This window comes from Lipotes vexillifer, unplaced genomic scaffold, assembly GCF_000442215.2.
Source record: "Lipotes vexillifer unplaced genomic scaffold, Lipotes_vexillifer_v1.1 scaffold1275, whole genome shotgun sequence".
NCBI lineage: Eukaryota > Metazoa > Chordata > Mammalia > Artiodactyla > Lipotidae > Lipotes > Lipotes vexillifer.
In genome coordinates, this window is record NW_006770093.1 from 629,127 (window position 1) to 642,872 (window position 13,746).

General features: G+C 56.5%; 1 protein-coding gene across 1 annotated transcript in view; it reads left to right on the forward strand.

Moving 5' to 3' along the window:
- Nucleotides 1–2,490: 2,490 nt before the first annotated feature.
- Nucleotides 2,491–13,746, forward strand: part of PSD4 (pleckstrin and Sec7 domain containing 4) — a 15,662-nt gene continuing 4,406 nt past the window's right edge. Inside the window, exons 1-11 of the mRNA XM_007446028.1 lie at nucleotides 2,491–3,462; nucleotides 4,586–4,711; nucleotides 5,008–5,086; nucleotides 5,650–5,959; nucleotides 10,086–10,295; nucleotides 10,743–10,823; nucleotides 10,959–11,071; nucleotides 11,281–11,339; nucleotides 11,498–11,587; nucleotides 12,619–12,662; nucleotides 13,005–13,162. Of these exons, the coding sequence (XP_007446090.1) occupies nucleotides 2,491–3,462; nucleotides 4,586–4,711; nucleotides 5,008–5,086; nucleotides 5,650–5,959; nucleotides 10,086–10,295; nucleotides 10,743–10,823; nucleotides 10,959–11,071; nucleotides 11,281–11,339; nucleotides 11,498–11,587; nucleotides 12,619–12,662; nucleotides 13,005–13,162 (2,242 nt within the window). The remainder of the gene's footprint in view (nucleotides 3,463–4,585; nucleotides 4,712–5,007; nucleotides 5,087–5,649; nucleotides 5,960–10,085; nucleotides 10,296–10,742; nucleotides 10,824–10,958; nucleotides 11,072–11,280; nucleotides 11,340–11,497; nucleotides 11,588–12,618; nucleotides 12,663–13,004; nucleotides 13,163–13,746) is intronic.

The window sequence follows — 13,746 nt, forward strand, 5'->3', positions numbered from 1 at the left end:
TCACGGTTGTGGCCTCTCCCATTGCGGAGCACAGGCTCCGGACGTGCAGGCCCAGCGGCCGTGGCTCACGAGTCCAGTCGCTCCACGGCATGTGGGATCTTCCCGGACCGGGGCACAAACCCATGTCCCCTGCATCGGCGGGGGGGGGGGGGGGGCGGCGGGTGTGTGTGTGTCTCACCTCCTTTCTCACACTTGATCATTCTCCAGGCAGGCCTGGGGAGGGAGGTTGGATCCAGAGGGCTTGCCCGAGTATAGACAGTGGGTTCTGGGTGCACTCCCTCCCTCTCTCTTGGTGATAGGACTATAGCAGAGCTCTCCCCTGGGATGGAGAGAAAGAGCCTCGAATGATGACTGAGGCTGAGCTAAAGGAGTTGGAGACCCATAGGAGGAGCAGAGTTCAAATCTATTGGCTTCAGGGCATCAAATACAAGATTAAAAGTAAGAAACGGCCCCACCTCTTGGCAAGTCCCAGTCTACTGGGGAGGCCAGCTGAGAACTCAGTGGTAGATGGGCCCTTCCTGGGGGCTAAAGCTTCCGAATCCTGAGGCCCCGATTCAGCAATTACAGTTTCTTGCTGTGCTCACAGTGAAGAATATGAGGATTGGAACACAGGGAGAAGTAAAAGCCCAGAAAGGGCTTCTGGTTTTGAGAGACTTTTTTCTTTTTTTAACATCTTTATTGGAGCATAATTGCTTTACAATGGTGTGTTAGTTTCTGCTTTATAACAAAGTGAATCAGTTATACATATACATGTTCCCATATCTCTTCCCTCTTGCATCTCCCTCCCTCCCTCCCTATCCCAGCCCTCTAGGTGGTCACAAAGCCCCGAGCTGATCTCCCTGTGCTATGTGGCTGCTTCCCACTAGCTGTCGATTTTACGTTTGGTAGTGTGTATATGTCCATGCCACTTTCGCAGCTTACCCTTTGAGAGACTTTTGGGAGGATGCTTTCAAGGGGAGTTAGAAACCGAAATTCGTGCGGGTCCTTTCTCGTTTCTCTCGGGCGCCTCCTGAAAGAAGGAACAGTGCCCGGCCGAGCTTTCTTGGTGACCTTAAACAGAAGAACCCCACCCAGCTTTTGTTTCCCAGCTCTGAGTGTTCCCGTTGATTGAGTGTCTCGTGGTCGGCCATGAGGTAGGTGGGAGTGAGTATCAGGAAGTTACGCATGGTTACAAGTCAGGAGCAGGGGTGTGTGTGTGTGTGTGTGTGTGTGTGTTCACGCCTGTGTGTGCTTTTGTTCCTCCAAATATTTCAGAATGGCTTACACGTACACACAGTCCTCAAAATAGAGATATGTGAGTGAGGAAAGTGAGGCAAAGGGAAAATAAAAGCTGTGACATGGTCTGGGGTGCACTTAATACAGGAAATGCGTGCATAGGGCCTGCGGACTTAACCTACACTTCCTGAGGGCCAGTACCGAGGGAAAACAGGTCGAGTTACGAGTTTCACAGTGTCCACAGGATCAGAACAAGCCAGTTGTACTGAAGAAGCAGGGCCACCCCGAAAGCCCTGTAACCTGGGCACCACATGCAGGGGATGGAGATGCACGCTTCTAGAAAATGCCCCATGAGAATCCTTGGCCGCATCCCATTAGGCCCGGCTCAGAGTGCCAATGTGGCCGATGCACCGGGCAGCTCTGAGCAGGTGTGGGGCAGCCCCAGCTTCCCGCTCCCCAAAAGGCAGCAGTCTCCTGCCTGTGCGGCAGGTCTGCCCCATGGGCTGAAACATCCTCCTGCAGCCGCCCAGGCTTAGCTTCCTCCTGAGCCAGACTGCATGGCTGTAACTGAGAACCGGCCAGTGAGCTGTGGTAAGGATGCAGGCCCCCAAAGACAGGAGCCTTGGGAGGTGGAAACAAGACCAGCTGTGGCCTTTCTTTCCTGGCTGCCTGCTTCTCCCTCGAGTCTGTCCCATTCCCCTCACCTCTAGTCCATGTCTGTTTGGCTCCCACGTACATTGGTTTCCCCATCCTTTTTTTGGTTTGCTGCTATTTTTCCCCTCCCCCTCCCCCTCCTCCCTTTCCCACTATTTTGAGACATTTCCACCTTCTGCTCCTGCTACCAACCATCTTAGCCTTGACATTCTCCAATCCAGGTTCCCCAAAGAAGGGTCTGGCTTGGCCAGTTCATCTCTTTCAGCTCAGCCACTTGGGCCACCCTCAGTCACCAGACGAGTGTCTCTGGGGCAGGTGCGAGCAGTTGCAGTTGTGGGTCAGACGGTGTGTATGGCACACTTCTCACCCCCGCAGGGCTGCGGAGGGCAGCGGCCCTTGGCCCGGGCTATGGATATGGCAGGCACTCGAAACCACGTGTAACTCACCGGACGTATGCTTCCAGGGGCTGAGAGCCCAGCGCTAACCTGCCTTTGCTTTGGGTACTTCCAGGGTAGATGTGGGGTCCCAGTCACCCCCCTGGCCGGCGATCCCTCTAATCAACACAATGGGCTTGTGAAGGCGGATGCTTCTGGGGACTCCTGTGCAGCTTGCACTCTGTGGATGATGGGTGACGACGAACTCTGTGAACACCCCAAACCCATGGAATTTCTCGACATCTGTTTGGGAGACCACATGCAGCTCCACCCAGCAGCACACCTGAGGCAGACACGCGGTTGCCCTGGCCCTCTCGGACCTTGCGGGGAGCAGACCTGGGCCTCTGACCCTCCTGATTCCACGAGGCGAGATGTTCATCCCAGGGGCTCCGGCCCAGAGCCCACGTACCCAGGGAGCGGCTCTTCCCAGGAGCGGGCAGGGCAGAAAGCAGCATCCCCCGGGTCACCCCGGGACAGCCATCCTCTGGGGAGCCCAAGGCAGAGCCAGAGCACGTCCGCCCAGGTGGTGTTCTGGGCGGGCATCCTGCAGGCCCAGATGTGCGTCCTGGACCTTCAGGAGGAGCTAGAGAAGACGGAAGGGATCAGAGCTGAGCTGAGATGCTGCCTCCCCACGGCGTCTCCCGACCTCCCTGCTTTCCCCTCCAGCCCAGTGGGACCCCAGGACTCAGGCCTCCACCCCAGCGGACCCGTGGACGTGCACGGGGCCTCGGGGGAAGATAGCAACGGGCCTGAAGGGGAGAACCGGAAGCCGGCATGGCCGAGGGAGGGTGCGCCAGACTCGTCCCCGGAGTGGGGTCCCGAGGAAGAGAGCATATTCTTCGACAACCCCCTCTTCCTGGAGAGCCCTTCCCCGGCCCCCAGTGTGTCTGAAGCGCGCTTTTCCTGGGGGTTCTCAGATCCCTGCGCAGATGTGAGGACTGGGCCCCAGAGCCCTCAGAGCCTGGAGCCCTCACCGCCAGGAGGCAGCGTGCTGTGGGAGCTGGGCAGGGAGCCGGATCTGGGGGACAGCGCAGTGGATCCCAGCGGGCACGCCACACCGCCATTCCCTGTGCCCACCTACAGGCTGCACCCCTCCTCCTGGGCTGTGGCGGGCACCACCCAGGGGGCTCCCACAGCACCGCCCGGCCAGGAGAGCGAGGTAAGCAGAGCCCTGGGAGCCAGCCCCAGGCTGTGCGTGGGGACACGCAAGGAAGGGCCTTCCTCTGTGGTCACCAGGCCCAGAACTCTCTTCCCAGGTGCTGGGGCCTTTGGGGATCCTGGAGCAATAGTGCAGAAAGGCAGGCCCAGTGTGGCCTTCAGAATTAGAGGAAATTTTACGGGCGCCATCCTGTCAACTGAACATGATGGCAATTAATGTTAAGGCACAGATGTCTCCCATCTCGCCAGCTCCAAGGGGCTGCATGTGGACACACTTGGAGAACAAACAGCTCCTCCGGTTGCGGCGTGTTCCAGGCCAACCTCGGGCTCTCCCCCTCCCACCTTGAAGACATTCCCAACTGTAACAGGGCAGGGCTCAGCCTGCTGGGGTGACCTCTGCCCCTGGTGGGGAGATGTCTGCTTTAAGAGTCCTCTCTTTTGGGGAGAGATTTCAGCATTTTATTACTTTTAGCTCACCGTCTTTCAGTGCATCCAGTGTCACCCGATCAGGCCCCACGTGACAATGGCAGAGGTCTTGGTATCAACTGGCACAAGTTGTAGGGACAACTTATGCGAGCACATTTTTCCCAGGGAGGCCTCTGCTTAAGAGATAAGGAAGCTCAAGATGGCAGAGCAGGGCTGTAACTTTCTAATCTCTGTGGCCCCAGAGAACAACGGGGAAGAGCTCATAACCAGAGCAGCTCTCTCAGCTGACCCCGAGATCAGAGGAGCTGCTGACACTGCCCAGGCCCCTCCACCCACAGGCTGGGGTCCCTGTGCAGGGCAGCTGTGCCTGTGTCCTGTGATGTGCATTCTGGGGCCTGGTTGCTCTAGGGCCCCTGGAGTCCTCAGAGGGAGGCCTGGGAGCCCTGTCCTGGGAGCTGGCCATTTGCGCTCATCTGGGATGGCAGGGCCCAGCCCAGTGCCTGGGGGCTGTCCCCCTCTCTACAGCACAGCCCCTCCTTGGGCAGATGCTGCATGAGACAGGGCCATCTGAGCAGACAGAGCAGAGAAGACTGGAAGTCAGTGAGCATGGATGAGGCCCCAAGGCTGGAAGGGTGTCGGGAAGGCCCTGGGAGCAGTTTCCCTCGGGCAAACCTCTCCCTTCTCCTTTTCTTCCCTAGAACCCTCTGGGAGACAGTCTTGCCCCTGCCCCGTCTGCAGCATCCTGTGTGGACAAAACATTGACCTGGGAAACAGAACGTGTGGGATCTGATGCCAGCCCTGCCACATATCCTATGCAACCTTGGGCAAGTCACTTCCCCTCTCTGGGCCTCAACTTTTCCATCTGTAAAGAAGGAACATGAAGCCAGTGATTTCCAGGGCCCAGCACCAGCACCCCTAGGATGTGGGTCCCATCTGGGGTGCCACTTCTGAACTGAGGCCCAGACCAGGGTGTGAGGTCTGGGTGGGAGGACAGCAGGGAGGGGGAGGCCCCGTATACTCATGGCCCCTCTTCCCTCCCTCTCCTTCCCCATGCCTTCACTGCCCCCTTCACCTCTCAGTGCCTCCAGGGCTCACAGATGCGTCCTGTCTCTCTCAATAGGCTCTGCCAAGTCCCGAGAGCTGGCAGACCAAGGAGGTTCCTTCCTGGCCCCAGGGGCCTCTTCACCCCCAGGACAGAGGTGAGATCCAATATGGGGTCTGGGAAATTGGGTGGTTGGAGGCTTTGGAATCTGGAGTGGGGACAGAGGGCATTCCCCAGGGGTGTCATTAAGGAGTCCCCTTGTTTTGTGTTGGAGCCAGACAGACTTGGGCTTAAGTCTTGCTTCTGCCTCTGTGATTTCATCAGTACGATGGGTTTTAAAATACTCACCTCGTAGGGTAAATGAAGAAATGTACAAAAGTCCCAGCCTTTTGGATGCCTGGGTCTCAGTGGTTTAGCAAGCCCTGAAACCCCGGTTGCCTTGAGGCTGAAGTTCTGGGAGTCGTCTGCCCGCTGTCCCTACGTGTGGTGGGTCACTGCCCGACAGGGGACAGAATGTGCAGCTCCAGGGAGGAGCCCTGGGACGGGGGAGCTGCTGGGGGTGGCAGCCCAGGCTGCTCCCTGGCTCTGCCCCTTGGCCCTCAGCCTGCCCCTCGTCCCGTGCCAGCTTCACTCTATACTCTTCCTCAGGTGACAGGCACGCGGAGTGTGCCCAGGAGTCTGCTCCCTGCACCGTGTCCCCTGTCCCCGGGGGGAGCCCAGCCTCTTCCCCGGAGCCGAGCAGCCCTGAGTCTGAGGCCAGAGGCCCCAGCCCCCGGCCCAGCCCCCTGTCCTCCCAGGAAGGCAGCCCGCAGCTCTGGAGCCACCACCCGGGCAGCGTTCTTCCCACGTGGACGCTAGATACTTCAAGCCCTTCATTCCTGGAGACGGATGGGGCAGAGCCAAGTTCCCTGGAGAAAGAGAAGGCAGGAGAGGCCCCAAGCCCAGGGAAGGAAGTAAAGAGCGAAGGCCCGGCCGGGACTGCCGAGGCTGGAGCCAGGCAGCCCGACGTTCTCTTGACCTCTACAGAAGGGTGAGTGTCGTGCTAACCACCCTCTGCCTCTTAATGATGCAGGCATTTAAGAATACCCGATGTGATTCTTTTCCCATATAGGTCCTTACAAAATATTGAGTATAGTTCCCTGTGCTGTACAGTAGGTCCTTGTTGTTTATCTATTTTATATATAGTAGCGTGTATCTGTTCATCCCAAACTCCTAATTTATCTCTCCCTGCCCCCCCCAACCCTTTCCCCTTTGGTAACCATAAGTTTGTTTTCTATGTCTGTGGGTCTATTTCTGTTTTGTAAATAAATTCAGTTGTATCCTTTATTATTTTAGATTCCACATATAAGTGATAGCATATGATATTTGTCTTTCTCTGTCTGGTTTACTTCACTTAGTATTCTATTTCTGTTTGTAAATAAATTCAGTTGTATCCTTTATTATTTTAGATTCCACATATAAGTGATAGCATATGATATTTGTCTTTCTCTGTCTGGTTTACTTCACTTAGTATGATAATCTCTAGGTCCGTCCATATTGCTGTAAATGGCATTATTTCATTCTTTTTTTTATGGCTGAGTAATATTCCAGTGTGTGTGTGTGTGTGTGTGTGTGTACACACATACATACCACATCTTCTTTATCCATTCATCTGCTGATGGACATTTACGTTGTTTTCATGTCTTGGCTATTGTGAATAGTGCTGCTATGAACACTGGGGTGCGTGTGTCTTTTCAAATTATAGTTTTCTCTGGGTCTGTGCTCAGGAGTGGTATTGCTGGATCATATGGTAACCCTAGTTTTTTAAGGACCCTCCATACTGTTCTCCATAGTGGCTGCACCAATTCATATTCCCACTACAGTGTAGGAGGGTTCCTTTTTCTCCACACCCTCTCCAGCATTTACTATATGTACACTTTTGGTTGATGGTCATTCTGACTGGAGTCAGGTGACGTGAGAAAAGCACATTGGGACTTAACATACTAATATCTATGAGGCCAGGATTATATGACTGGAGGGTCTGGTAGCACAAGAAACCAAAGAGCAGACGGTCATCCACGTGGGGCAGGACTTGAATGTGTCGAGGCAGAGCTAGGGAGACGTGCCCACGGCTGGACACCCGGAGAGGACCAGGGGTGTGTGCAGCGAACCTGACCTGACCAAGGCCATGTGCCCAGAAAAATGGGGGCCATGCTAGGCAGGTCTGGGGAGAGGGAAGGTCAGAGCTTGTGATGTGGGGATTACATGCCGCTTTGAATTTGAGGATGTGTCTGGGAGGCCCAGGGCGCTGACTCGGATCTCAGGGGAAGCTGCAGCAGCAAGGAGAGGTTTGATTGGGACCAAAGGAATGGTGGATCTTGGGGTCCCTAGCAGGACTAAGTAACCCTAGAACTGTGACCAGGGGTAGGAATAGTCCAACTGGAAACCATCCTAGATGTCCACCTGCCCCAAGGATGCTGCATGAAGGCTGTCAGCCCCTAGGATCTCTACATGGGGAAGGGGTTTTGTTGGCCAAATAGGGGTCATACGAAAGAGACCAGGGGAAACTAGTGATGGTTCAGGTCGTGGACCTAGTGTTGGACTAACTGGAAGGTTAACTCCACTCCGATCTCGAAGTCATTGGGTGATGGTGAACCCCAGGCAGTGCCAGAAACCAGAGAGACCAAAGAAACCAAAGAAGCCTCCTTCTGCAGCTGGAAAGCTACACTGTCCCTGAAGAAGCCCAGACTAATCCAAAGAGTCTCTCAGTATCTAAAAAGAGAGGGTTCGTGACACCCAAAATTAAAGTTAATTCAACCCCAAACAAAAGTAAATCCGGGCTGCCCTGGTGGCGCAGCGGTTGAGAGTCCGCCTGCCGATGCAGGGGACGCGGGTTCGTGCCCCGGTCCGGGAAGATCCCACATGCCGCGGAGCGGCTGGGCCCGTGAGCCACGGCCGCTGAGCCTGCGCGTCCGGAGCCTGTGCTCCACAACGGGAGAGGCCACAACAGTGAGAGGCCCGCGTACCGCAAAAAAAAAAAAAAAAAAGTAAATCCACCTAAAATGAGAACCATACTTTCATAGTAAATAATGAAAAAAGGTTTAATTGATGCTTTTCTTGGTAAATGGCACTAAATATTACATAAGTAGATTTATTTAATCTTATATTTAATACACTATAGGAGATTAATTTTCCTGGCCTAATTTGGTGGCCCAGTGAGATGTCTTTCATTCATCCTTAACTTTCACAGTGAGGTCATAGGGTCTCTTTAATTTATCATTTTATTTTATTTTTTTATTTTTGGCCGCACTGAGGTGGCATGTGGAACTTCCCCAACCAGGGATCGAACCTATGCCACCTGCAGTGGAAGTGCGGAGTCTTAACCACTGGACCACCAGGGAAGTCCTATTTTATTTTATTTTATTTTATATCAGCTTTATTAAGATATAATTCACATACTATACAATCCATCCATTTAAACTATACAATTCCATACCAATTTATATTTGCCCTGTGGGGTTTTTTTCCTCAAAGTGCCTTCCCATCTAGATATTATTTTAGTAACAACACTCACTGACTAGGTCATTTTTTTTTTTTTTTTTTTAGATGTTGGGGGTAGGAGTTTATTAATTACTTAATTAATTTTTGCTGTGTTGGGTCTTCGTTTCTGTGCGAGGGCTTTCTCCAGCTGTGGCGAGCGGGGGCCACTCTTCATCGCGGTGCGCGGGCCTCTCACTATCGCGGCCTCTCTTGTTGCGGAGCACGGGCTCCAGACGCGCAGGCCCAGTAGTTGTGGCTCACGGGCCTAGTTGCTCCGCGGCATGTGGGATCTTCCCGGACCAGGGCTCGAAGCCGTGTCCCCTGCATTAGCAGGCAGATTCTCAACCACTGCGCCACCAGGGAAGCCCTGACTAGGTCATTTTTGTAAAAGTATTTGAGGGCTTTGTCAGCTGACAATCTAAGTAGTTCTCTTTAGATGTGACAAGCGTGTCATTATTGTTATTTTCTCCTCTAATTCTTCCCGTTCCTCACTCGTCAGGGGCTTCCCAGGTGATCCCTGGAATCTTGCAGCGTCATTTTCGCGGCCTTCACAAAATCCTTTCTGGCAAGATTTGTAATTTCACTTTTCAGTTGGTTTCCATTATGTTTGCTCTGCCTTGTTGGATGTGGATGAGCCTCAGGAAGCAGTGAGAAGTTACCAGCAAAGACGCTGACCCAGTTGGGGGCAGAGACGTACATTTGTGTTAAGTGGAAAGGGCTGTCAAGTGCAGCTGCATTTTATAAGTGGGTAGTCTGTCGGTGAACATTTTCATACCGTGATAAGTTTTCTTATCTGTACAACTCCCTAACTGCAGTAACCTGGGTGATGACTGTTCCACTAATGAGGAAACCCCGATACCTGGTTGCAATGTTGCAGGGGAAACGCAAGAGTCAGGTAGAGATGGGGCTGGGTGACTTCTGAGATTCTGAGTGTTCTCTGAGCCTACCGTGAGGCTTGCTGGGGCCTGTGCACCCTCTGCAGGGCACCATCCAAAGCCGCTGCTGGAAGGCCCCCTATACCACAGGGCTGGCGGTACAGGAAGGCAGGGGTTGGAAACCATCTGTGGCAACCCTAGCTGTCACCGTCCCTAAAGCTGGTCTCGCCTTCCGTTCTTGCTTCATCCTTGCACCTTCCTTGGCTCCAGGTCTAGGGGTGGAGGCTGGAGGCTGGAGCTGGGGGAGGGGAAGGGCGGCAAGGAGGCATGATGGGGCGGGCAGGACAGGTGAGGGACACAAGTGGCTGCTGACATTTGGGGAGGTATTCCCACCCCTCCTTGGGAAGGACTAAACACCACTGGGGTCTTCAAAGGGCTGCACCTGCCACCTGGGGTGAACTCGGCTCAGAACATCCCTGTGGTTTACCTTTGGAAGTGCTGGTACCGAGCTCCGCTCCAGCCCTTGCTAGCTTCGTGTGAATACTGCCCTCTCTGGGCCCTCCTGGTGCCCATGTCAGGCCAGGCAGGCTGTGACCCTGCCTCTCCCTTGGGAGAGGCCCTGGTCCGGCTCTTCCCCGGCCACACGAGGCCCTGGAGCTCCAGCTCCTGCCCTGAGCTCTGGGCGTGGAATTCTGAGCACACCCGCCCCTACGACTGACCTCAAGGACGCTTGACCCTGAGCTCCTCTGTGTCCATCCCAAGTGGGAGTCTGAGGTCACTGATGGACTTTCGCAGGCTTCCTGAGAGCCCCACGCCCCACGCGCAGCCCCCAGACGAAGGCCAAAGGCCACCAGCTGGAGGCAAGCTGGAGAATGGCGTCAGGACCGACAAGGTGACCTGGAACTTGGCCTCCCGCCTCTATCGCCTGGAGGGCTTCCGGAAGTCCGAAGTGGCCGCCTACCTGCGGAAGAAGTAAGGGGCTTGGAACCTGAGCAAAAGGCCGAGGTCGAGTCAGGAAGGGAAGCAGCCAGTGGGCTCCCTGCCCGCCCGTGTCCCCCCAGCCCGACCGCTGACCTCTCAAGCCTTCATCCCTGTCCCGCCCACTGCACCCCTCTCCCCTTTGCCCCCAGACCCTTGCCATGCCCGCCTCTCCCTCTTAGTCACACTCGCGTCACCCTCGACCCCTGCTTAGAGCCGCCGGACCCGGCGACCCGCCTCCCCCACCCCAAACCCATGTCCCTCCCACTCAGCGTCGGATGGCTGCCAGTGCCCTCTTGGGAACCAGGGTCCCGCCTGGCTGTGCCTCTCCCTTGATCGCACCCCCGCCCCAGTCCCCGTCGGGCCCCAGGATATGTGCAGGCCCCGGGGCCCCCAGTCCAGAGCCCCAAAGCGGGCCTCATCCCCACTCTGCCTCCACAGCGACGACTTCAGCACGATGGTGGCCGAGAGCTACCTGTCCCTTTTCCAGTTCGGAGGCCAGAGCCTGGACCGTGCGCTCCGGTAACAGCTGGGGGCCTTCTCTGGGGAGGAGGGAGGGATGGTGGGGGGCAGTGGCGCCACCGGCAGGGCCGGAATCTGATTGGCCCTGAGCTCTGGGGCTGCTGGGCTCTGCCTGGACCCTGGCCCTCCTTGCAGGGGCTTCCTCCGCGCCCTGGTGCTCAGTGGGGAGACGCAGGAGCGCGAGCGGGTTCTCTACCAGTTCTCCAAGCGCTTCCATCGCTGCAACCCTGGGCTCTTTTCCTCAGTAGGTAGGGAGACGCCGGCCCTCCGGGGGGACCGGGCAGAAGGATGGCAGGGAAGTGTCCCCAGTCTGCTCGGGGCTTCACTGGGTGGTGGCTGGTGGGAGTGTGTTGGGGGCGCTCTGGGGGCCCAGAAGCATTTGGGGGTCACCCTGCCCAGGGTGGGCAGAGGAAATGCAGGAGTCCCGCTTCCAACGAGCTTTCTCTCTGGGGGGCAGACTGCGTGCACACCTTGACCTGCGCCATCATGCTGCTTAACACGGACCTGCACGGACAGGTGAGAGCCTGGGGCTCCTGGAAAAGGGGAACGGAGGCCTGGGTTGGGGTCAGGGAGGGCCCCGGGGACCTGGGGGAAGGCTCGGAGTAGCCGGCCGGGGCTCCTTCTGTCGGGGTCGGGCACGTGTGCCAGCGACACCCCTGTCCACATGGCCACAGAACATCGGGAAGAGCATGAGCTGCCAGGAATTCATCACCAACCTGAATGGCCTGAGGGACGGCGGGAACTTCCCCAAGGAACTGCTCAAGGTACGGCACGGGGGCTGCTCAGGGGCCCGGAACCTTAGCTCTCTGTCCCAAGGGCAACGTGAGCTCACGCCCGGCTTTGCCGAAACGTCCTTGAGAGGACAGGCCTTCCTTACTGAAGGGAACGAAAAGTGTGGGCCCCGGGCCAGCTGTATCAGCATCACCTTGGAATTTATTAGCTTGTGTGAATTCACAGGCGCCCCCCGCCCTGGACCTACTGCATCAGAATCTCAGGCTGGGCCCCTACAATGTTCCGTCATGCTTCTGGGTGATCCTTAGGCCTGGGAAGGCCTGGGTTTTTGTTTCTCAGGGCAGAGCTTCAAGTGGTAAAAGTCTAGAGCTAGGATTCGGGGGACAGAGGTTCCAGGGTTTGAATTCAGCTCACTCCTTGGCCAAGGCAAGTTCCTCCAGGGTGAGTGACCACGTTACAGGGTTGTTATCACAACCTGCTTAGGCCAGGGCCTGGCCCACAGTCTGCTTTCCTAAGCAGTTAGAGCATTTATTCTCTTGTCCAGTCAGTGAACATTAACTGAACACTTACTAGGTGCCCGGTGCCCCACTGGGCGTGGCCAGGGCTACAGAAGCCAGCCAGCCACACTGATATGAGAACTCTTGGTCATGTCATTTCAAAGTCACAGCACCTCGTTGGTTCATTCACTCGCCATACACTGACTGCCCCTGTAGTCAGCTGTTCCTGTTGTGTCAGATCCCCCTGGGCAGGATGGTATGTGGGTGATTCGTTTCCCCTTCAAGGGAACTGGTTCAGGACTCGCTAAGCTCAAGTAAGGACGAGGATGGCTTTGATCATCCTTGTGTCTCAAGCTCCCAGTGCTCGGCACATGGCACATGCCCCGTACATTGCTGCATGTGTGCATGGACGCGCGGATGCATGGGCTGCTTCCTGCTCGGGGCAGAAGGGCAGCTACATCGGGGTGGAGGCGGCAGGCTGCAGCATGCCCGTCCTACCTCTGCCAGACAGAATGTGCACCCCGCGGCCCGAGGCTCCCGGGCCCACCTGTATGTTTCTGTTCCAGGCCCTCTACTGGTCTATCCGAAGTGAGAAGCTCGAGTGGGCGGTGTAAGTGAGACCCATCTTGCCTCCCCTCCCTCTCCCCTGCCCTCCCTCCACCCACCCACCTGAGTTGGAGAACTTGGGCCCCTGGACAGGGCTCCCCTCTGCGTGGGTGGAGCCGGAGGCGGGGCAGTGGGCCAGGGAACACCTGAGGAGCCAGAGGTGGCGAGGGTATGGGGATGGTGGGGAGTGATGGGTTGCCTTTGGAGGAGGACTTCTCCGGGGGTGGGGGTCCTGAGGTGTGGCTGCCCAGCAGGAGAGAGAGGATGGGGGTCCTGAGGTGGTGGTGGGCACCTCCTGATGGCCTCTGGCCAGTCAGCACCCCCAGCCTGATTCTCTGATGTCCAGGGATGAAGACGCAGCCAGGCCCGAGAAGGCCCAGCCGTCTCCCCTGGCTGGCAAGATAGGCAACCCCTTCCTCCAGCTGGTCCAGGACCCCACGGTGCCCACCTACAAGCAGGGCATCCTGGCTCGGAAGATGCATCAGGATGCGGATGGCAAGAAGAGTGAGTGTCTGCCTGCTGCCACGCGGGGGCATCTGTCTGCCTGTGAACGGGGGTGTGTGTGCAAGTGCCGTGCTCAGGGACACCGTGCAGAGACGGCACGGGCGGAGGACAGGCAGCCCATGTCCTTCCTCAGTGCTGACCGTGAACCGGGGTCTGTGTCATGTGCTGGGGGGTGGGGGAGGGGTGCAGAGACAAGATAGACCTAGGGACCCCCCACCCCCGAACCCCTGTGCTAGGGTGGGAATTAGACAAGCACACCAGTGTCTGGGATAAAAGGAAGAAAGAGCTGCGTGGTGTAGGGAGGCCTCCATTGAGTATGGCATGTGCAGGAGGGCAAGGTTTCTGGTTTTGTTTTGGGGTGGAACGTGGGGGACAGGATAGTTAAGGCTTCTGGGACGCAATGGTCTCTGAGCTGAACCTTGCAGGAAAAGAGGGTCTGATTCTTTGTAGTTGGGCAGAGGGATGCGCCCACCCCCGAGAAAAGAGCACGGTGCGTGTGAAAGAGGATGGCGTGAGGTGCATTGGGCCTCATCCTGCAGACTGTTGAAGGCTCTGGAGCCGGGCAGCCACGTGACCAGAGCAGG